This window comes from Sceloporus undulatus, chromosome 7 (genome assembly GCF_019175285.1).
Source record: "Sceloporus undulatus isolate JIND9_A2432 ecotype Alabama chromosome 7, SceUnd_v1.1, whole genome shotgun sequence".
In the NCBI taxonomy this organism is placed as follows: domain Eukaryota; kingdom Metazoa; phylum Chordata; class Lepidosauria; order Squamata; family Phrynosomatidae; genus Sceloporus; species Sceloporus undulatus.
This window is the reverse complement of record NC_056528.1, coordinates 44329468-44351742: the sequence shown is the minus strand read 5'-3', so window position 1 is coordinate 44351742 and position 22275 is coordinate 44329468. Positions and strand designations below refer to the sequence as shown.

Here is a 22275-nt window from a genome sequence, read left to right as displayed (position 1 = left end):
TGCCAGCATTGCAGCATATATCTCGATATCAGAGCCTAGGTTGTTAAGACAGGAGACGCCCAGGTCTGCCTTATACGCCATACAAACTTTTTTCATTTGAAAATCAGTGCTGCACACTGAATTCATTGCAATAATTCATAGCATACCATCACTAGTAAGCAAGTTTTTGTAGAGCAGAAGTATCTGACCAGGACCTAACACTTGCCTCCTATGTGCTAAAAAGTGTGTAACTTTTTAGCACAGTCACATTCTCCATAGCTGGCTTAAAATTGGCAACAGAGATCAAGAAGTATCCTTTGGGGTTGTTTTATCAAGCACTTCTAAAAGAGAAATAGAAAGATCATTTCAATTTAAAATACATCCTTAGACGTTTCCTTTGCCTTCCACACCACTCTGTTACAGCAATAGTTGGTTCTCACAACGCTGAAAATGCTGTTTAAAAGTTTGTTGTTGTGTGTCTTCAAGTCATTTCTGACGTATGGCAACCATAAAGGAAACCTCCCACTGGGTTTTCATGGGAAGATTTCTTCAGAGGGGGCTTGCCATTGCCTTAGGCTGAAAGTATGTGACTTACCCAGTGAATTTCCATGGCTGAGTGGGGATCTGAACCCTGGCCTTCCAGAATCCTAGTCCAGCACTCAAAACACTACACCATGCTTTCTCTATAAGAAAGTATATCTTAACATTAATGTGGTGCTAAGCAATTGCTGTGTATTGCAGATCAGTCCAAGCTTCAACCTCAGCAAAAGGAAAATCCATTACTACCTGTCCCAGTATTTGCCAGTGCAATGAAAAACACCAATTACTTTACTGCCACGAAATGTTTGATGTCATCTTTACATTTCATTGTTAACAGTACAAGGCATGAACATTTGAAAAAAGATGTTTACAGGCTCTTTCCAACAAATTTGATTATTAAGGACATAACAATTTTACATTCAAGGCTTCTGGAAAATGTAAGGGCCAATAAGTGCATTCTTTTTTTGAAAAAAAAAATCAAAATTTTGCTATTGCAGGCACTGTGTTTCAACAATATCCAGAACCAGGCCACTTTCTTGATGGCAGAGACAGAACAATCAAAGTGGACCAGGTACAGAAGCTGAACTAGATCCATCCACTCTTTGGCATCCTTTCACTTTGGCAGATATTATTTGCCACCCCAATTCAAGCTCTGGATAGTTTAAAACAACAATTCTTAAAAAGAATTCTTCTTTGTCCTCAGAATATGTTTCTCAGAATATCTCAAGTGTCCATGACAAAAATATTTCTTTGCATAAGCCCTGGGTGCAGATACTTAACCTCCTTGAAAAGGCAGCTTTAACTCAGTAGGCCTCACATTACTGTTGTAAGTAGATTTAACACTCAGTGATGGAGGGCTGGCCAGAAGCAGATGGGAGCCAACAGAGTACACAGCTAGGGAGATATGGGCTGCTGCTGATCTTCTCCAAACAGGCACCACAGAGGCCAATATGAGACTCAAAAACAAAAACAAAGAATAGAAAAAAAAAAACACACAGTGTACCAAGTATCTCAGTACAGACTGGTCTTCTTCATGATCCGCAAGAACTCCTGCTCATTGACTTCCCCATCTCCATCCCTGTCAGCTTCATCAATCATTTCCTGCAAGATGAAAAGGAATCAAAGACAAAGCCGTATGACCTAAAGAAATAGATGCAGAAACAAAGGAAAAACACATGCTTTTCTCATTAACAAGAATCCCAAAAGCAGGAGTTTGGAAATGTTAATTTTTTGGATTGTAATTCCCAGCAGCTCCCAGCTGGTATGGCTAGACAGGAGAGCAACTTTTTCAGGCTCTGTACCCAAGTGGATGAATGTACGCTTGTCTTTCAGACCCACCTTGCCCCCAGTGCTCACCCATCTGTATATTGGCATATGGTACATCTATCATATTGTTTCCTAGTTGTTAGCTTGGGGAAATTCTTTTGGAGCTCTTTACAACTCATGCAGAATCTGGAATAATTTTATATTGACAAACTGGGGTATGGTAATAAAATGTATCATCCCAAACATTAAAAATGAAGTGTATTGCATCAGCCAAGATCTTTGTAGAATGTTATGGCTCCCCTCACTCCACTTTGCAACATATCCCTTTTTACAGGACTCTCCAAATGTTCTGGAATTCAATTTTCAGAAGGCCCAGCCAGCCTTGTCAATAGTAAGGGACTGTGGGAGATGTAGGCCAATCTGGAGAGGTAAAGATTTCTTACCTCTATTTTGTTCACAAGTTCACAGTCCATAACAAAAGCATTTGTCTTTTGTGTAATGTCTCTGGCTTTTAAAAAAAAATAGCAACCTGACAAATGAAAATTAGAGAGGTGACCCCCCCCACCCCCACTGAGAAAGCAGTTTAACTCAAAGCCATGACATAAAGGATAATCATAGATTTTGCATTTCTTGAGTTGTTACAGAACTAGATATAGAAGATTCAATGCATTTTTTAACCACAGTAAGCTTGCAAAATCCTTAAATTCTATAGTTTAACCAGTGGCTCAAGCCTATGTGAACAGGCACACTTTCCATACCTGCAATTCCTCATCTGTAAGAGTCTCCCCCAGTTCTTTGGCCACACGCTTGAGGTTTTTGAAAGAGATTTTGCCAGTCTCATCATCGTCAAACAGTTTGAAGGCTTTAAGAATCTCCTCTTTTGAATCTTTTTCAGCCTTACCAAAAAAGAAAGAAAGAAAGGATAACATTCACAGACAATTTGCAGTCAGATATTGTCAACAGGTGAAATGAGAAAATCTTGTTTTTTCCATCCATGTAAGAAACACAACTTTAGTTCTTTATCAGAGTGCATAGCAAGTTGCGGAATTTCATAAACAAAAGAGATACTATCTTTTATGGCAAATTATCCCCTGACTGAATGGCTGGATTAAAAAGGTTGTCTATAAAAGTGTGCCTATGGCTAATCTGTAGACTGCTTCACAACTGGAAAAAAAAGTTCCTACTCCTGAAAGCAATGTGGAAGCCTGACATCTAGATTTACAACAGACACAGACCTCTTTAAACTTATACCTTCTGCACATTCAATGCAAAAATTATTGTGAGGAAATCAAGATCTCTTTAATCCTTCCCAAAGACATTAGCAAAAGGCCAAGACGATGGCAGCTGCAACAGGCCTACTTACCATTTTCTGGGTCATTACACTTAAGAAATCCCCAAAGGTAATCTTTCCAGTTCCTTCTTTATCAATGTCTAAGATCATTTTCTTGATCTCATCTTTCTTAGGTTCAAATCCAAGGGCCCTCATGGCAACCTGCATACGACAAAAACAGGCTGAAATCTAAGCAGTAAAACAAATGGTAAACATCAGAGATACAGTAACAGACACAAAACCAATGCACTTGAGAGAAGTGGTCAGGCAACATTCTCATTAACAGACTCTGAAACGTGTGAGTGTCAGGACAAGAGAAGGAGGTTTTATTGGTGTACTTGGAACAGACCTCCTAAAACCATAGCAAGCTCCATCTAAAAAGGGTGGGAAGGAGTGCACAAGTTTCCAGCCCTTCTTCTGATCTTATATTGCTAACAAAAATTACTTTTCCATGAGACTGGAGACAATAAGGATCAACTAGTGATCTTTGATAACAGGAGCAAAACTAGTAACAGGCAGATTCCAGGGTAAGACCTTCCTAACTTGGCAGATGGGGTCTTTATGTCTCATGTCTGATCAATAAGCTTAGACTCAGCTCTGCATGGGAAAGCAGATCAAATAAACAACTGCCCTGAAATAAACTAAAGCTCTACTAGAGCTTGGAAAGGCTATACCACACTGCCATGGCAGCCACTGTGAGTGCATGTCAGCGTATGACTCCCTGTAGCTTGAGGGGTTGCTTGGGCATTTTTTTCTACTCCTTTGGGTTTGGAGACGCTTCAAAACAAGGGTTACAAGTGCTGTAGATATTCAATGTTTCACCTGTCTTTTTGGTAATGTTTGGTAAAAGGGCATTTAAACTTGCTATGAAGTTCCCTTTTCAGCAACGGATGGAGAGTACCCTTTAGTAGACTAGCTATTCCTCCCGTCTCAGAAACATCTGTCACAAGTAAGTCTCTTACTTGTGAAGGAGAGGAGCATCTCCCACTTTCAGGATAAAAAAGCTCCCCTTACAATATGATAGATTAAACTTCAGAAGAAAAACTACAAATGATACTTTGCAATTATAACACTTACAGGAAGAATAATGTAAATTAAGCACCTCCTTACCACAGTAAGGACATAGTTCTTTTGGTGCAATAAAAATAGTTCTTTTGGTGTGAATATGGAATCAAGTGTCACAGAATCCTTATTAAAGTTGCACAACTTTTCTCTGACTGAAAGAGCTCCACACTTTTGGTGGTCATCACCCAGAATGCAAATGTGATGATCACCAAAAACACCACAAGAGATACTCCAAACCAGTTTTTCTTGAAGGTTCAAAAGGTAGTTTTCTAAGGAGTAGATATACATTCCTCAAGGGGAAATGGAGCATTGCCAGAGGTTTTAGAGCTATGGCATCCTTTATAAACTCATTCATATGAAGGTGACAAGTAATAGAAACACATCCCAACTTTTAAAAGACAGAAGCTACAGCTGCAGTCTGATGATTTAAAATGGTAGGTTTCAAGTCTTTCAAGCTTTTATCAAACCTTTCAAGCTTTTATCAAGCCTTGATTGCAAAAAGGTTAAAACAGTGTGGAAAGTGGCATCCTTACAACATTTTTACTGCAGCAGTGACAGAAAACTCTGTACATCAGCTCACATACATTTAGATGTAAGGCTCCATAAACTGCCAGATTCATGTGAATCACCTTATCTTCATGGCTGTAGATGGCGCTAGACTGCCATCTCTGAAGCCATAAAAGCAGCAAGCTTAAGTAGCTTGTTAACCTTATCAAGCTACCTAGAATTGGGATAGCACCCAACATCTCTTTGGTCCATCTGATGGGGAAAAGGGGCACAGGCACAAAGGGATAGATAGCGTGTTTTTTTGCTACAACTCCAAGAATCTTCCCAATGATAGCAGGGAGATTCTGGGATATTCAACCCATAAAATAACTTTCACAAGCTTTGTCTGGAGCAGTCACTTTAGCTTTTATAGTGCTGGGAGTGTTCAGGAACTTCCAATGCAATTTTCTACTCAAAAGTAAACCCCACTGACTTCAATGGGACTTACTCCCAGGTAAGGGTGTAAGTCCTGCAGCTTGCCTTCAGCTCTTTCACATCGATGTTCCCGGTCCCATCGGTATCAAACAGATCAAAGGCCTCCCGAATCTCCTGTTTCTGCTCTTCAGTGAGTTCAGTTTTGGGGGCTGCCTTCTTCCTTTGAGCTGGAGCTCCCAATGACGGCTTTTTGTAGCTGGTGGCCTTAAAATATCAAAGACAGGAGGGGAAAGAACATTAAAAGACAGCCTTCCTGAGCCCTTTCTTCCTAATTATTCTGAAGATGTTCACCTTACTTTTCAATTCCCCCCCCCCCCCCATGCCTTGTAGAAAATGTCAGGAGAGGGGAATACAGCTGTCTGATAGTACTAAGTTCTATACAGACCTTTTACATTTTATATGTAGAAATCTGTTTTTAAAAACCCTAATTGTTTCTTTCTTGCAGAGAAATATGGGTGCAAACATTTTTCGTTACAGAATAGTTCCATGTCAACATCATTGGCTAAAAGGTTTTAAAAGGACTGGGTCTTGGAGGAAACCGATCTTTCCGGTTTTGCTTTCCACGGGAGAAATGTCTAAATAAGGATCAGGTAGCATTTCAGCAACAATGCTTCCTGGAGAAAGGGACAGCAAACAGCTGTGTCTGCTTTTTCATTGAGTTTATAGTCCTTTGGGGTCTCTAAAGCTGTGGCATCTCTCAAATGCAGACAGCTACTGCAGAGCATGAGACAGTCCTTCAAAGCTACTGGATGGCTTTCAGCTGTAACAAAGGTCCAAAACACACTTCAGAAATAATTGAGGCCGCTTTAGCTGCCCTGGCACAGTGCTAGAAAATCCTGGGAATTGTAGTTTACTGTGGCACCGGAGCTCTCTGACAGAGAAGGCTCAATGTCCCACAAAACTAGAATTCCCAGAATTCCCTAGCGCTCAGCCAGGGCAGTTAAAGCGGCCTCAAACTGGATTGTTTCTGCGGTGTGTTCTGGACCAATGTGACCTTTGGACAAAAGGTTATGAAGCCATCCTAGTATCCCTGTTTCTGATGGAGAACCTCCTTGGAGAACGTTTGGAAGCGCAGCCATGTAAACCCAATGGATGACCCTGAGCAAGTCGCATTCTCTCAGCCTCAGGGAAGGCAATGGCAAACCCTCTCTGAAGAAATTTGCCAAGAAAACCCCATGATAGGTTCGGCTTAAGGTCTCCTTAAGTCGGAAACAACTTGAAGGCAGACAACAGCAAAGCAGAGAGGAAGATAGACTCAATTAGGGAGACCATGGTCCTGAATCCACAACAGTTAAGCAGAGCATTGCCTTTTCCACTTGCTGCACTGTGTTCCTCGACCCGTCTCCCTAAACGTCTGCAGACTATCTCTTCTCTTGCTAGCTTCAAATCCAAAGTAAAGACTTTCTCATTCTTTCAAGCATTTGGAACAGAAGTTTAATATAGTTTTAAATGTTTAGCTTTGTCGTATGTATTACTTGTTTGTTTGGTTTGTTTTAGTTTTGTATTATAATTGAATAATTCGCTTAATTACTGTAGAGTTTCATACTTTGTGACTTTCAGATTGTAGGCCACTGGCAGGTTTTAGTGCTGAATTGACGACGTCTGTAAAGTGCCATGTAAATGTTATGGCGCTATATAGATAAACATTAATAATAGTAACAACAACAACAACAGTTTAGGGCAGGAGGACTTGAACGTGTCTAATCTTCAGGGTTGCTATGAGCTGAGGTTGACGTAGGGGCTGTTAACAACAACAGCCAAGAGAGAAGGGCTCCATCCCAGCCTCCTCACTGTGCCTTCAAGTCCTTTCTGACTTATGGAAACTAAGGGCCCATACAGACAGGCCAAAATAAAGCTGCTTTGGGTCCCTTTGGAGGTATGCTGTTTAAATGATGCATGAAGAGGCCAGAAGCCATGCGAAAGCCACTCTCCACTCCTAAGGACCGGAGTGCAGCTTTGGCCTCTTAAGATGCGTGTGTCATTTAAACAGCACACCTCCAAAGTGACCCGAAGCAGCTTTATTCTGCCCTGTCTGTATGGGCCCTTAGGCAAACTGAGAGCCAGCATGGTGCAGTGGCTTGAATGTTAGACTATGACTCTGGAGGCCAGGGTTCGAATCCCAGCTCAGCCATGAAACCCAATGGCTAACACTGAGCAAGGCACATACTCTCAGCCTTAGGGAAGGCCATGACAAACCCTGTGGAACCATATAGAGCTGATCCAGTCCAGCCCCATCCAGCCATGCAGGAACTCTCCATCGAAGCATCCCCATTGGCAGATGGCCATCCAGCCTCTGCTTAAAGGCCTCCAAGGAAGGAGACTCTAAGGGAGCCCTTACTGTCAGGAGGTTCTTCCTAATGTTGAGGTGCAAAGCCCCAGTTCCCTGACCCGCCTTCAGACTGAGCAGGAGCTCACAAGATGGACGCCTCATTTGCATAAATTAGCATATGCAAAACATACCCACCCACCCAGACCCCTGGTTTCATCCCCCTCCGAGAAAGAATGGAAGGAAGGAAGGAAGGGTCCCTTATTGAACAGTAGCCCCCGCAATGCCTCAGCCGCACTGACCATCCCAAAGCCGATCCACAACCACAACAAGCGTCCGACTCCAACCGTCACCACAGCAGCAGCGGTCCCGCCCAAGAAGGAGCCTTCCCATTGGCTCCGCCGCCCCACGCGCCCCTCCTAGATGTAAGCCCTTTCGCCATTGGTCCGCGGAGCCCTCGCGCGCAGGGCGCACACGGCGCCTATTGGGTGAAAAGCGACCCAAACGTTCTGTAGGCGTGGCCTCCTCAATCGGGCTGGATTGCCTCGCTAAAGGGCGGGAGAGCCAATGGCTGAGCGCGGCGAGGCTCGGCCGAGTATCAGCGGAGGGGGCGTGGCGCAGGAGGGGCATGGACTTGGATAAAGCCGGGCGGGGATTGGCTGGAGAGGGGATGGCTCCGCCTCCCGAGTCTGGCAGTGTGGTTCAGTTGGAAGAGGCAGCCTCAGGAGAAGGAGCTCTTCTTGTGGCAGTGAGTTCCGCAGGATTGCGTTCCCTTGGACAAATGGGTCCCTTAATTTAGGTCATTGTCTCCGTAATGTGTGTATTTGTCATCAGTGTGAATGTAGTGATTTATTGTTTATTTGGACTGTTTATACCCCACTCTTCAGCAACAAAGGCTTTATAGTCTTTAATATTTAAGATATATACACACACACACACACACACACACACACACACATATAATATATATAACATATATTTATTATATCTTAGGTCCTACTATAAGTGGTAAAGTAAATAAAAAATGAGTGTGTGTATATATGTTATATCTTACTGTAGGTATTACTATAGGTCTTATTATAAGTACTAAATAAATAATATATAGGTGTGTATGTGTATATTACATATATATATCTTACTACTGGTCTTACTATAAGTACTAGAGTAAATAAATAAAATAGGTGTGTGTGTGTACATGTGTGTGTGTATGTGTATATATATATATATATATATATATATATATTGTACTGTGGGTCTTAACTATGTATCTTACTACAGGTCTTACTATAAGTGTTAAAGTAAATAAATAAAATAATATAAGTGTGTGTGTTTTATATATATACACACATACACACACATATATATACATATTTCTATGTTATATTTTACTGTAGGTCATACTATATGTCTTACTACAGGCCTTACTATAAGTGCTAAAGTAAAGAAATAAAATACTATAAGTGTGTATGTGTCTATATATCTATATATTATATGTTATATCTTACTTTGGGTCATACTATATATCTTACAACAGGATTTACTGTAAGTAAATAAATAACATAAGTGTGTGTGTGTATATATATATATATATATTACATAATATATATGTAATATCTTACTTATTTCTACCCCTCTCTTCAGCCACAAAGGCTCTCAGAGTGGCTATATAGTCTTTTACACACACACACACACACACACACACACGCACGCACATATATATACTGTCATCTCGGCCTCAGAGGGAGCGATCAGGCAGACCCAGCAACATCGAGGACTGCCTGAAGGAAGAGGCCCCTCCCTCTTCAACTGTCATCTCGGCCTCAGAGGGAGCCATCAGGCAGACCCAGCAACATCGGGGACTGCCTGAAGGAAGAGGCCCCTCCCTCTTCAACTGTCATCTCGGCCTCAGAGGGAGCCATCAGGCAGACCCAGCAACATCGGGGACTGCCTGAAGGAAGAGGCCCCTCCCTCCTGAACTGTCATCTCGGCCTCAGAGGGAGCGATCAGGCAGACCCAGCACATCGAGGACTGGCCTGAAGGAAGAGGCCCCTCCCTCTTCAACTGTCATGCTCGGCCTCAGAGGAGCCATCAGGCAGACCAGCAACACAATCGGGACTGCCTGAAGGAAGAGGCCCCTCCCTCTTCAAACTGTCATCTCGGCCTCAGAGGGAGCATCAGGCAGACCCAGCAACAATCGGGGACTGCCTGAAGGAAGAGGCCCCTCCCTCTTCAACTGTCATCTCGGCCTCAGAGGGAGCCACAAGGCAGACCCACAACAGCGAGGACTGCATGAAGGAAGAGGCCCCTCCCTCCTCAACTGTCATCTCGGCCTCAGAGGGAGCGATCAGGCAGACCCAGCAACATCGGGGACTGCCTGAAGGACGAGACTTCTCCCTCCTTTAATTGTCACTTTATATTTGTATTGTATTTAATTTTTACTGTACACCGCTATGATCACTGCGGAATAGCGGTCTATAAATAAAACATATTATTATTATTAGTATATATTACACATAAGATCCTGCTTAGCTTCCAAGATCTGATGGCTTCTGGTGCCTTTAGACTATTTAAGGCCATCCCAAGACTGTCTAATGCCCATGTATTTTACTGCGGCCTCAAAGGCTTTTCAGTTTTACTCTCCACACCTGTTAACCTGGCTTACTACTGTTGTTGTTGTTGTTCTTGTGTGCCTGCAAGTGGTTTCCGATTTTAGGCGACAATCTCCCAGCGTTTCCTTGGCAAGATTTCTTCAGAGGGGATTTGCTTTTGCCTTCCTCTGAAGCTGAGAAAGCATGACTTGCCTAAGGTTATCTACGAGTTTCCAAGCCTGGTCTAGAAAGTGGTAGACCTATGCTCAAACCACTACACTCTTTGCTTCACTACTACTAATAGTACAGGAAGTGTGTTTTAATTTTGAGAGAAGGGGAACAGATACAGCGCTAGACTGTGTGTGGAGAAAGTGGACTCCTAGACGTGTATTAATTACAGTAGATGGTACTATTTGTGGTTGAGGGAGTTGATGGACTTTCAGCTTACTTACTTCATGTATGTGTTTAAACCTAGGACAGAAAGACTCAGAGTTGTGGTGTCTCCCTAACAAGCCTATGCCACACAGTCACCAGGATGGCCACCAGAGTGAGACAGGTAAGATGCTTTATTGATCTGGGTCTATTTATCTATTTACATCTTGAACAGGTACTTGCCTCTTCCCTTCGGTTGCTTTTGTGTATTGTTATTTTGTTTGTTTATTTTATTTGTGTATTGCTTTTCTCCCAAATTGGGACCCAATGTGACTCCTAAAGAAAGGTCTGCACATGTCTATCTCTTATTATTGTTCTTCACAGGCCAGTAAGAAATGCACCGTAATCGGCGGCTCAGGGTTCTTGGGTCAGCACTTGGTGGAGCACCTGCTGGAGAGAGGTTACGCCGTCAACGTATTCGATATCCGCAAGGGCTTTGAAAACAACAAGGTCCAGTTTTTCCTGGGCGATCTCTGTTGCAAAGAGGTATGGGACAGTTAATCTGTAGAGTGCGGAAACAGAAACATACTAGATGATTGCCACATCTTGTGAGTGATCATGTTGGCATACTGTATATATGTGACTATAAGTATATAAATCAAGGGCAGATTTTGGGGCCACAATTATAGATTTTGATATGACCCATGGATAAGTCGAAGGTTATAGCTAGAGAGGCATGTAACAAAGATTTAAGCAAAGGAAAGCAATGCCAAAGAACGTACAAAATTTCAGCAGACATAACTCTGCTCACATTAAAAGTTGGATGGATGACAGAATAGAAGAGAATCAGTGCTTCCAGGACAGATTATGCTCTTGCTTTTCACCAGGGGATTCCCCCCCCTTTTTTTTTAATAAGAGTTAAAGTACAGGACTTACACTGACCCATGAATAAGTCGATCCAGGTTTTTGGGGTCAGTTTGTTGACTAAAATCTCTAGACTTACATATGAGTATATCCAGTAGTTCATTGCCATACTTAGCGCTTATTCACAGAATGTCAATTCTCTGCAGAAGCCATATGCGTAAGAATAAAATTTATTCTTAGGGTTGATGAAGTAAAATCTTTTGTGTCTTTTGTTAGCAATGTGATTGGGGCTTTTGTAATGGCTGAGTAGTAAAGTAGCTTGAGAATCCTGTCTTACTGTTTCAGATTTTTTGTAAACTTTGATTTGTATGTCTGTGTGTGTAACCTTCAAAAATGCATTAAAATGCAAACTCCTCAAAAGGAGGCACCCACGTATCCTATAAGTCCTTTTGATATGTTTCATGAGCCCAAGGTTGTTGCAAATATGTACAAACTAAAGCTATCCCTGTTTTTTAGCTTACCTCTTAGGGCTGTGTTTGCAATACTTTATTTCACCTGAGCAGTCTGATCTTTTCCTCAGATCTATGTGAGGGGTTTCTCCTAGAGACCCTGCATCTAATCTATCCATCTCTTATCTGCCCCCCCCACCTGCCCCATCCCCAGGATCTGCTTCCATCTTTGCAAGGGGTGATGTTGGTATTTCACTGTGCTTCCCCAGCACCTTCCAGCAACAACAGAGACCTGTTCTACAAAGTCAACTATCTGGGAACAAAAGCAGTAATTGAGGCTTGTAAAGAAGCCGGGGTCCAGGTAAGGGCAAAGCTAGAAATGGAGAGTATTTAACGAAGGCAAGAAAGTGCAGATAAATTCACGAAAGAGGTGTCCTTCATTATGCATCATCCATGATATGGCACTCAACTTTCATGTTCAGTGAGAATCTGCCTTTGGATAAGAGGAATGGGGATGGGCAGTGCAGGGGTTTTGGACCTCTAACTCTATAGTTGGACTTCCTAGGAGCATCTTGTGGGACACAAGATCCTGGACTGAAGGGGTCATGCCTTGAATTAGCTGGACTCTTATACATTTCCAATTATGTATGAATTATTTAATTATTCCTCCTGTCTTCTCAATAATGTTAAGCTGATGTACATGGTCCTCACTTTACCCACTAACCCCCTTTATTATCACAGCCCCCCAGTGTAGTAGTTGAGGCTAGGAGACAGAGTATTGTCATGGTGGAATAGGGACTCAAACTTGGATTTTCTGTTTGTTCAAGTCCAGCACTCTACCTACTATTCCACAGTGGCTCTCCCTATCTTTTGGTAAAGCTGCTGTTTTTCTTTCCTCTTTATCTTGTGGCAGAAACTAGTGTTGACCAGCAGCGCCAGTGTTGTCTTCGAAGGCACAGACATCAAGAATGGTACTGAAGATCTCCCGTATGCAAAGAAACCCATCGACTACTATACAGAAACAAAGATTTTGCAAGAGAAGGTCTGGTTGCTCTCCTTTGGCCACTGATAGTATTGTGTCTACAATAGGTGGGCACAAAAAATAGAATGGGATCTGCCAGCAGATTGCTGAGTGGCCTAGACTTACGGCTTTCTCCTGCCCCAAATAAGACTACTAGAGCTATGGTTATACAGATGTATATGTGTGTGGGTCGCACATACAGGGATTTAGAAAGTCAGTTTGATGTAGGCTTTGTATGCTGTAGTAGTTTGTGTTGGACTGGAACTTGGGAGACCTGGGTTCTAGTCTAGTAAAAATTACTGGCTGACTTTTGATCAATCATAACTCTTTCTGTTATATTGACCTACGTAATATGGTTGTTGTTGGGAAGATAGAGCATGATTAGGATCTGAGATATGATTTGGAAAACATTAACAACTGAAGGGAAATTTTAATTTAGACCTCCTCAGTCTGAAGTCCAGTACTACCAATTACACAACTTTGTTTTTTTCCCCAAAATCCCAAAAGTGTGCAAAGGAATTTTTTTGGGGGGGAATCTTTTTTTGTTAGTTCCTGGATTGCTTTCCCAAGGCATTCTACAGACTTTTCCATTCTCTGTCTCACTCAGGAGGTGCTGAGTGCCAATGACCCAGAGAGGAACTTCTTCACCGTCGCTATTCGTCCCCATGGCATATTTGGGCCACGGGATCCCCAGATGGTGCCTATCCTTGTTCAGGCAGCCAAGAGTGGCAAGATGAAGTTCATCATCGGGTATGTAAAGTTTGGTTGCCTTGAAGTTTGTGCAGAATCTTACTGAACAGGTAAGGTGGGAGGCCATAGGTTTGTGTTCTCCAGATCATTATTCGGCTTGGCTATATCAGGTCTTTGTGCATGACCCTTGATTTGGCATGGGCTCCATGAAATGTAGGTTGGCTTATGATGCTTGGCAGTCCTTATGGTACAACTTAGAACTTGGCTTATTCTGGAACTTGGTTCTTGAACGTTATTGTGGCTGTGAATCAGAAACTTTTTCTCTTCTTTTTCTGTAGTGATGGGAAGAACTTGGTGGATTTTACCTTTGTTGAAAATGTGGTCCATGGGCACATCCTGGCTGCAGAGCAACTTCAGACAGATTCTCCCCTGTGTGGGAAGGTGAGCTTTCCTCCTTCTGTCACGCACAACATAAGGCACTGAAGACAGTCAGATTCTTCTTTTAGCTTGTATGCTGTGCCTCTCTCATTTGCAAATGTTTTCTCATTTGGTAATGTTTTTATAGCTTGAGAATATTGATTTTTTTTTCAATTCAGCTCTCAGAATCCCTCATGTTAGCTGATAGATTATTCTGTAAATTACCAGAAAAATAGTAACTTTTCTGTGGGTTTTGCAGTAATAATGTAGCACATGTGGGCCTCCAGAAATTGCTGGACCCCCATAGCCATCATCTTTCACCATTGACTTTTGTTGGGCTATAGGGATTACAGTCTGACAACATCTGTAGGGCCACAGACCCGCCACTGTCTTATAGACTTCAGTGGCCATAGCAGGCAGCTCAGTTATTTCATTCGTATCCCTCACTTTTTGTCTCTTGACTGTATTTTTCCCCTCATCCCACAGGCATTTCACATTACAAATGATGAGCCAATCCCCTTTTGGGAATTCATGTCTTGCATTCTGACCGGCCTGGGCTACGATGCTCCCAAATACCACATTCCCTACTGGCTAGCCTATTACTTGGCTTTCCTCTTGTCTCTGGTTCTGTTGCTGCTGAGCCCCTTCATCACAGTCAAGCCCACCTTCACCCCCATGCGGGTGGCACTTGCTGGGACATACCACTACTACAGCTGCCAGCAAGCTAAAAAGCACATGGGCTACAAGCCGCTAGTTAGCCTGCATGAAGCTGTGGCAAAGACAATTGAGAGCTACCCTCACCTCCGATGTTCTGTATAGCTATTGAAGACTCAAGAAAACCACAAGAAGCTCTGCCACAGATTTGATTTTGGCTATTTGGTCTCTCACCCTTCCCTCTGGCCTCCATGACCAGAGTCTGAAACAACTCTGCCATAGCAGCCACTGCTGGTTGATGTACTGTGACCAGAAGCCTTGACATGGTGTTTGTCTTAGATGACCTGAATCTTATGCAGTTCCTTTAAATCCTGCAGCAGAGTCAGTTGCAGCATTCCAGCCCTGGTTGGCTCTTTACCAGTCACCATTCAAAGGGAGGTAAAAATGTGACTTACCGATGTTTCTTCGTGATCTAGCCTGATTGTTTCCTACAACTTCTGAATCTAAATACCAGATGGAAGTAGCATTGTGTTTTGATCTAAGATCCTACAAGGAAGTAATGGACCATTTCGATGGGAGCTGGAACAGACTGATTTACTTTAACTGTAGTCAAGCATTTTTAAATTACGCATTTCCACAGCCTTTCTAAAGAAATCCATAGTTCATTTGTTACCAAAGTGGAAAGACTAGTTCAACAATACTAAAACTACAACTCTGAATCCTTTTCTGGAAGTATCTCCTTGTAAGCTAGTATCTACTTTCAGGAAACCCTCAAATCTGGCATGAACATCAGTTATCAACTTGCCCAAATACAGACAGATGTTTTCTTTCTCAACAAATGCAAGCAACAGGATGTTATTCTTAAAGGCCTGTGTCTGTTGAATTGACATTCTCACATACCAATGGCATATATGTGTCTCTGGTTTCCATTCCACTAAATGCATCTGAGGAAGTTGACTGAAGTCTACAAAAGCTCATGCTGCCAACTTCTTTCTTTCAGTTAGTCTCAAAGATGCTACAAGATCTCTCTACATATATAGTCAGCTATAAGTCAAAAAATTATGCCCAAAAATTGACCCTAAAATCCTGGGTCGGCTTGTATATGGGTCAGTACAGAAATATTCCCACAATTTACTTACAAGCTATGATACAGTTGCCCAGTCCCATTCCAATTTAAGACATACATGGAAAATATTTTCTGGCAGGGACGAGAGGATTGTGGGGGCCACACTCCAGCTATGGCTGAAGACTACAAGGTTGGGCCAAAATAATGCAGGTTCATAACACATGGAAGGCTCTGGCTCAGATGGCACTGCCTCCCAGAGAAGGGCAGGGATGGGTGCAAAAGAAAGAAGGGGTTGATACAGGAAAAGAGAGATCCACCAGGGGATTAACAGACTAAATTCAGCAAGGACAGGGGAACAAGGGTGGTCAGAGGCAACAAGTGGCCCATGGGCTGGAGTTTTTGCAAAGCTGATATTAGCAATTGCTATTTCTGACATTCTTTCCCATTTTCTTTGGGGGTTTTGTAGTACAAGAGTGTAGCCTCTTTAATCAAGGTCCACCCTTATTACATATGTACAGTACATGTACACTGATTTCTGGCCACTAATGGAACAATTTGAAAAAATGCAGGGATTTCCAAGAAGTGTTTCTCCAAATATTCCTAATGGCAGCCGGTTCTATATTAATATTAACATTATTAATAGTTCAAATGCAAATGGTAAATCTGAAATTCTTTCCTATTGCTGCGGCTGGTCACAGCATTTTCTTTGGGGCTTTATGAGTATACAGTAGTATGAAAAAGTAGCATCTTTAACCAAGATCTGCTCTATTCTTATGTTTTATAATATAAAAATTACATATGTACATGACATTGATTTCTGTACACTTACGGAACAATTTGAAAATCTGCCTGCAAAGCTGCCTCAGGAGAAAATGTGAACCTTACTTAGCCTATGGCCATCTCATCTGATCCCAGCCTGTGCCTCACACCTTAAGAAGGAGAAGTATCATGAAAAAAGAAACAGCATGAGGAGGAAGGAGTTAGGAGAACTTGATTTATTTTCTTTGGAATCCCATTTTAAAGATCAATTTTGAAAATAAAAGACCATTGCAAATACATCCTCCAAATTTGGTGCTAATCCTTTGAGTGTCCCATTGAATTCTCTGCAGAAGTGTTTTTCTCACACATTATATAGCACATTAGTACAAAAACAACAACAACAACCCATCTCTAAGGATTCTTTATGGTCTGGTATGAAAGGAGGTCCTTGGTGGGGGGTGACACCATGAATTACCGCACTGGGTGACACCAACTCTGGTGACGCCACGTAAGTAAGAAAATCATACTATTTTAAACTAGCCTCTGAATCTCAACCATCTGATGGAGCAGAGTTTTGTGTTACCCCAAATTGTTAGAGGGGATAGGGAACCTGCCTTATTTGTTGGGACAGTAGCAATGGCATGCAACAATCTGCATTCTTTTTTTTTGTTGCACTGACCTGTTGCATTTTGGCCAAGTTTATTTTTTCTTAGACCAGAGCGCCCTCTTGTGTCTCTCATTGACTCTTGCAGTTTGCTAATTCTTTCTAGAGATGAAATAAAAAAATTCTCTTCCTTGCATTTAATTTTTTTTAAGTCTCAAGTTCTTTCCTTCCAGAATATGAAGAAACCTGAAAATTTTGGTAAATTCTTGTTTTAAAACTCAACTGCAATTCTCTATCTGTGCTAACCAATTGCATTAGATGCATTTCTTTCTAGCATGGTGAGGACCACGGCTGACTTAGATCTGCCTGCCAGGTGACTGTTAAAGAAACCCAGAACCTCTCAAAAAGTGGTAGCATTACTAAATCCTCCAAACTGTTTGCCTTGATAGATGATTATTTCCACTTCCTATTGAATGTGATGGATGCCAATAGAGAATTTCATCTTGATTGGATTTTAATGGATATACCAATATTTTCCAATTCCATCATATTGGAGAGAGAACTTGGTTCTTAAAAGAAAAATCAGCAAAGGAAAAGGTAAAACTGGCAGATTTTATCTGCTCACCGGAGGGAAGCCTGAAAACATCCAGGGATAGCTGTCTTGGCCATATAGCAAATCCAATAACATCAAAAACCCACCCAACAGTGACACCTTTATTGGCCAACCAAAATGCACAATATACATGTTGCAAGCTTTCGAAGTGCTACTGGCTTTTTTATTAGGCAAGGTGTTAAAAACCATACAGGAGAGAGGGGAAATGAAGATGTTATTCATAGACCTGCATTTTGCTGTTTCTCTTCTTAGGATGGTATGGAGGAGCATATCTTGCAGGCTTGCACATCCTCCTCGGCTTGTGGCTGCTGGAAGATTCTCAAAGCCTCTTTGCCTCCACAAATGCTCAGTCTGTATATTCCTCACTCCCAGTTCCTCCTACAGCCATGCAATGGTGCCAATGTCATTGCACAAGCTTGTCTGTGGTGCTGTTCTGCTTGCCAGTTACATGCAGAGACTGGCAAAACACCCTAAGCAAAGACGCTGTCTGTATAATATGATGAAACAACACGACTCTTCTTTGGGCTATGTAAGGATGGGAAATGCTGTCATCTCTTGCTATCCCCATGACATAAGCATACAAACATCCTCCCTCCGGACTGGTATTAAAGAGCTGACGCTACACAGTTGTATATGATTTTATTTTAACTGCCATGGTTCTGGCCTATGGAATCCTAGTATATGCAGCTTGTTCTTGTTGTGTGCCTTCAGGTCATTTCCAACTTATGGCGACCCTAAGGGGGACCTATCATGAGATTTTCTTGGCGGGTTTCATCAGAGGGGGTTTGCCATTGCCATCCTCTGAGGCTGAGAGTGTGTGACTTGCCCAAGGTCACCCAGTTGGCTTCCATGGCTGAGCTGGGATTTGAACCCTGGTCTTCTAGTCGAACGCTCAAACCACTGTGCCACACTGCCTTCCATTTGCAGTTGAAGGAGGGAGATTTAGAATTCTCAGTCAGAGATCCTTCAGAACTACAATTCCTAGGATTGCACAGGATGCAGCCATAGCAGTTAAAGTAGAACCATGGTGCCATAACTGTAGTGTGAAAGGCTCTTGAGTACTGTACAGTATTTTTAATTGGCTGGCTTCCCTAGTTAGTAGGAAGTCAAGTCTCTACCACTGTTCCTCGTTTATGCACATTGAAATCAAACACAGAGATTCTGGCATGGAGTGCCTGCCCTCATATGGGTTGGTAAACATGCCCAAATTAGAGTGACTGTCCTTTGTGGTGACTCCTGCCATCAAACTATGTTGGTAAAACTGGAAAAGCAAATGAGCCAGGCTTCATCCTTGGCTGCTGCCACACTGCAGAATCAATGCAGTTGAACACCACTTTGACCGCCATGGCTCCATCCTATGCAATCCTGGCATTTGTAGGTTGTTGTGCTCTCAGACAGAGGAGGCCAAATATCTCACAAAACTAGAAATCCCAGAATTCCATAGCATTGAGTCATGGATTCCAGCCTACTTTAGCATGCATCTGGACTGCACTCCACAACGGCTTACACCAAAGGAAATGTGTTCATCTTTATGGTGCCATTATGCTCTTCTTCATTGCTTTTGCAGTGGTAGTCTAACATGACTATAGAAAAGTATGAGGAAAATGTCTGTATTCTATGGAACAGACAAGCAAAATTTAAATTCTATCAATAGCTATAAGGAAATGTTGTGCGGCGGACCCTGAAGTCCCTGATCCTGTGGATTGTTTTCCCCAATGAGTCTCAAAGGGCAAAGCGATTCATCATTGTACATTTTTGAGGTTCCATGCTCAAACAATAGTGGGGCGAGGGAAGGAGCATCAGAAGAATTTCGTGTTGTGAGGGATTCCCTGCAGTCTTTTGCCATGAGTCAACATCACTGTAAAGCTCTATTCTGGGCACACCCGGGTGCAGAAAAGGGCAATGGGCAAGGTTTTGTTATTGTTGTGGAAAAATATGTAGTATCACTCTGTTGGTGGGAATTGGCACAAAATAGCACAATTATGATGCTCTCCATCTCTTTTTAAAAAATCAGGTTGTATGGGAAGTGATGTGTGAATCCTTGGCAAGAACACCATCTTTATGCCCTCCGGGAAGCCAGTTTTTGATTCACATTAAAAGAAATCAATGCATGCATTATAGGGCTTTTCCAGATGGGGCAAACATATTGGTAAGATTGCTGTATTAGTTGCAGTAGCTCTTGAGATGCTATTCCCTTTAAATAGCCAAACAACCTTTCTGTTGTCACAGAATAATTTCTGGTAATTTCCAGCACCAATTGCAGTATTTTATTCCCAGCTTCAGGCAGGTTTCTTTCTTATTCTAAGACTGAGTGCTTTCAAGTCATTTCTGACTTACAGCAAACCTATCATGGGATTTTCTTGGTAAGATTTGTTGGAGGGGGGGAGTTGCCATGGCCTTCCTCTTAAGCTGAGAGAGTGTGACTTGCCCAAGGTGACCCACTGGGTTTTTATGGCTGAGTGTGGCTTTGAACCCTGGTCTCCGGAGTCCTAGTCCAATGCTCACACCACTATGGCATACTGGCTCACCAAGACATGCCACAAATACATGCTCTCATTTCCTCCTTTTCAAAGTTACCTTGGAATTACAATGCTGTGACAAAGGAATCTTAGCAACTTTAAGACACTTGACAGTCTGATAAGGGAAGAACTTCCAAGCCATCGAATATGATCAAATCCCATATAATAAAGGGTAACTGACAACCCTATGTGAAGACGTATCCATTTGCATGAGAGGGGGGTTTCACAGAATCCTAGAGTTGGAAAGAGCCAAAAGGGCCATTCATTCCAACCCACTGCCATGCAGGAATGCATACTCAAAGCATTCTTGACAGTTGTCCATCCAACTTCTGTTTAAAGCCCTCCAAAGTTGGAGCCGTCAGGTTTCTTACACTACTTTGTCTGCTGTGGTCTATGCTGACCTTCCTTCGAACATGATTGGTAAATTTCAGGCTCATTGGAGTCACTTCTTCCTCACACTCTCTTAGACTCTCTCCTTGCAGAGAAGGCATCTTACCTTTGTTCTTGGGAAACTGCAAACAAGAATAGTGCCCTGTAGTCCACCTTAATTTGTTAGATCTTTCCTATCACAATGTATTTCCTATATTAAACATCTGCTTTCTGGCTTTTCCTGACTGAAGATACCAAGTACGATTGCATTCCAAGGTTCAGGTGTGCTTTTCTAAACTGTTTCAATTACATTGTAGTTCAGTTTGCTAACACCTAGGATGGTTTTCAGAGTGGAGTATAGTCTTCTTAGTCTTATGTGCAACCGAATCAATTGCAAAGTTTGTTTTCCAGACTACGAAGATTCATATGCAACTTTAGGGGATGTTGCATAGAGGGCATTGACTTTTAATTTTGTCCTAACCTCATTTCAATATTTTCATGAGGAGAAGTGTATTCTTTGAACACTTTCTTGTATGCTTGAAATTCTTCTTACTTCCTTGTATGGAATCCAACACTTAGTTTGGGTTTCAGTTTTGTTTCTAGAATTTGAAAATCGGCAAATGATTAAAAAGTAACTGGAAACTGCTACAAATCTTGGGCATACCTCAGTTTTGCCAACATTATAATTATTCAGTCTCCTTTGGTGCACTGCCAAGCCATAGGGCAGCAAATTTCACAAGCTAACTGTGTACGCGGCCGAAGGATTAATCTCTTTCTAACAACTCTGTATTTTAGAGCCTTAACATTTAATTTGATGCCTTGTGCTGTTGTTTTTGTAACAGTCAGTCTCCCACTGAGCAGAAGCCAGAAGGCTTTACTCTTTTCCCCCAACAAGGCGAATGATGCCGAAAGTTAAGATATTGGGTGTGGAAGCCAATCCGCCCATCTGATGAAAGGAAATCAAACTGGTTTTTCGTGAGCCTCTCCTCTGAGCTTCTCTCCTCTTTAACTGCAAGTGGCAGGGAGAATGCAGTCCTCTTGCCAAGGCTGGTGTGAAGTGCAAGGTGTTTAGGCGAAGCCAGGGAACGTTCTACTCTTCCATCAGAGCACTGGTTGGCAAATTTTAACATGGATTTCCATGTGCCACTCCACTGCAAAACAATCTAGTTTGGAAATATTCTTGCAGTTTTCAGTGGGCCTATGGAGCATCTAGAAATGGGACTTAAGAAAGGTTGCTTGTTCTTTTTGACACTTAGGTCAAGATTCAAAAGGGTTGCACATAGTGTAAGAGTTCCATGTGTGGAACTCTGCTGCGGCTTCTCTATCACCAGCCCCAGGACTCACTGTGTTGCTGTGATAGTCAGTCCCAATGGCCATCCTATGCCTGGTTTAGAGTGGTGGGAATACCAATTTCTGCAACAACCAAAGAAATCCATATGGAAGCGTAAGGTGGACTTACACTTGCATATGTCAGTAACAGGAACCTAGTCAAATTCTATCATTCTAGAGAACAAACTCCTTAATGCTTGCTCTACCAAAGGCTGGTTTTACATGCATACATTTCCAAGTCTTTAGATTTAGAATTTGCTTGGGCCATTTCGTTCTCTTGAACCTTTCAGCATCCATCTGCATTGTCTCAAGGATATTGGGCAAACATCTTTTTCTCAGCAATACACTATAACTGGGTTAGGCTGATACAAACATTTTGATGTCTCTTTTGGACAGCACATTCGGTGATGGTTTATTGCAGGGGTGGAAAATATGAGGTCCACCAAATGTTATTGGACTGCAACTCCCATCAGTTTGGACCAGCATAGCCACTAGAGTTGCAGTGTAACTACATCTGAGGGGCCATGTGTTCCC

At 42.3% G+C, this 22275-nt stretch overlaps 2 protein-coding genes across 3 annotated transcripts; one reads left to right on the top strand and one right to left on the bottom strand.

The window, feature by feature from the left end:
• Positions 1 to 818: 818 nt before the first annotated feature.
• CETN2 (centrin 2) lies at positions 819 to 7873 on the bottom strand. Its single transcript, XM_042480288.1, has 5 exons — positions 7730 to 7873; positions 5207 to 5365; positions 3149 to 3277; positions 2544 to 2681; positions 819 to 1620 (listed from the first exon to the last, which is right to left on the bottom strand). The coding sequence occupies exons 1-5, from the start codon at positions 7730 to 7732 to the stop codon at positions 1531 to 1533; spliced, it is 519 nt and encodes a 172-aa protein (XP_042336222.1). The 5' UTR covers positions 7733 to 7873; the 3' UTR covers positions 819 to 1530.
• A 240-nt stretch (positions 7874 to 8113) lies between these two features.
• NSDHL (NAD(P) dependent steroid dehydrogenase-like) lies at positions 8114 to 16604 on the top strand. 2 transcript variants are annotated; one of them, XM_042480579.1, is made up of 8 exons: positions 8114 to 8175; positions 10491 to 10571; positions 10772 to 10933; positions 11915 to 12061; positions 12614 to 12742; positions 13329 to 13471; positions 13750 to 13852; positions 14315 to 16604. In XM_042480579.1, exons 2-8 carry the CDS (start codon positions 10551 to 10553, stop codon positions 14645 to 14647), a joined length of 1038 nt encoding a protein of 345 aa, XP_042336513.1. In that variant the 5' UTR covers positions 8114 to 8175; positions 10491 to 10550; the 3' UTR covers positions 14648 to 16604. The 2 variants fall into 2 exon arrangements, with proteins under 2 accessions (XP_042336513.1, XP_042336514.1); XM_042480580.1 differs by having other exon boundaries at positions 8123 to 8226; positions 10496 to 10571.
• The last annotated feature ends 5671 nt before the right edge of the window (positions 16605 to 22275 follow it).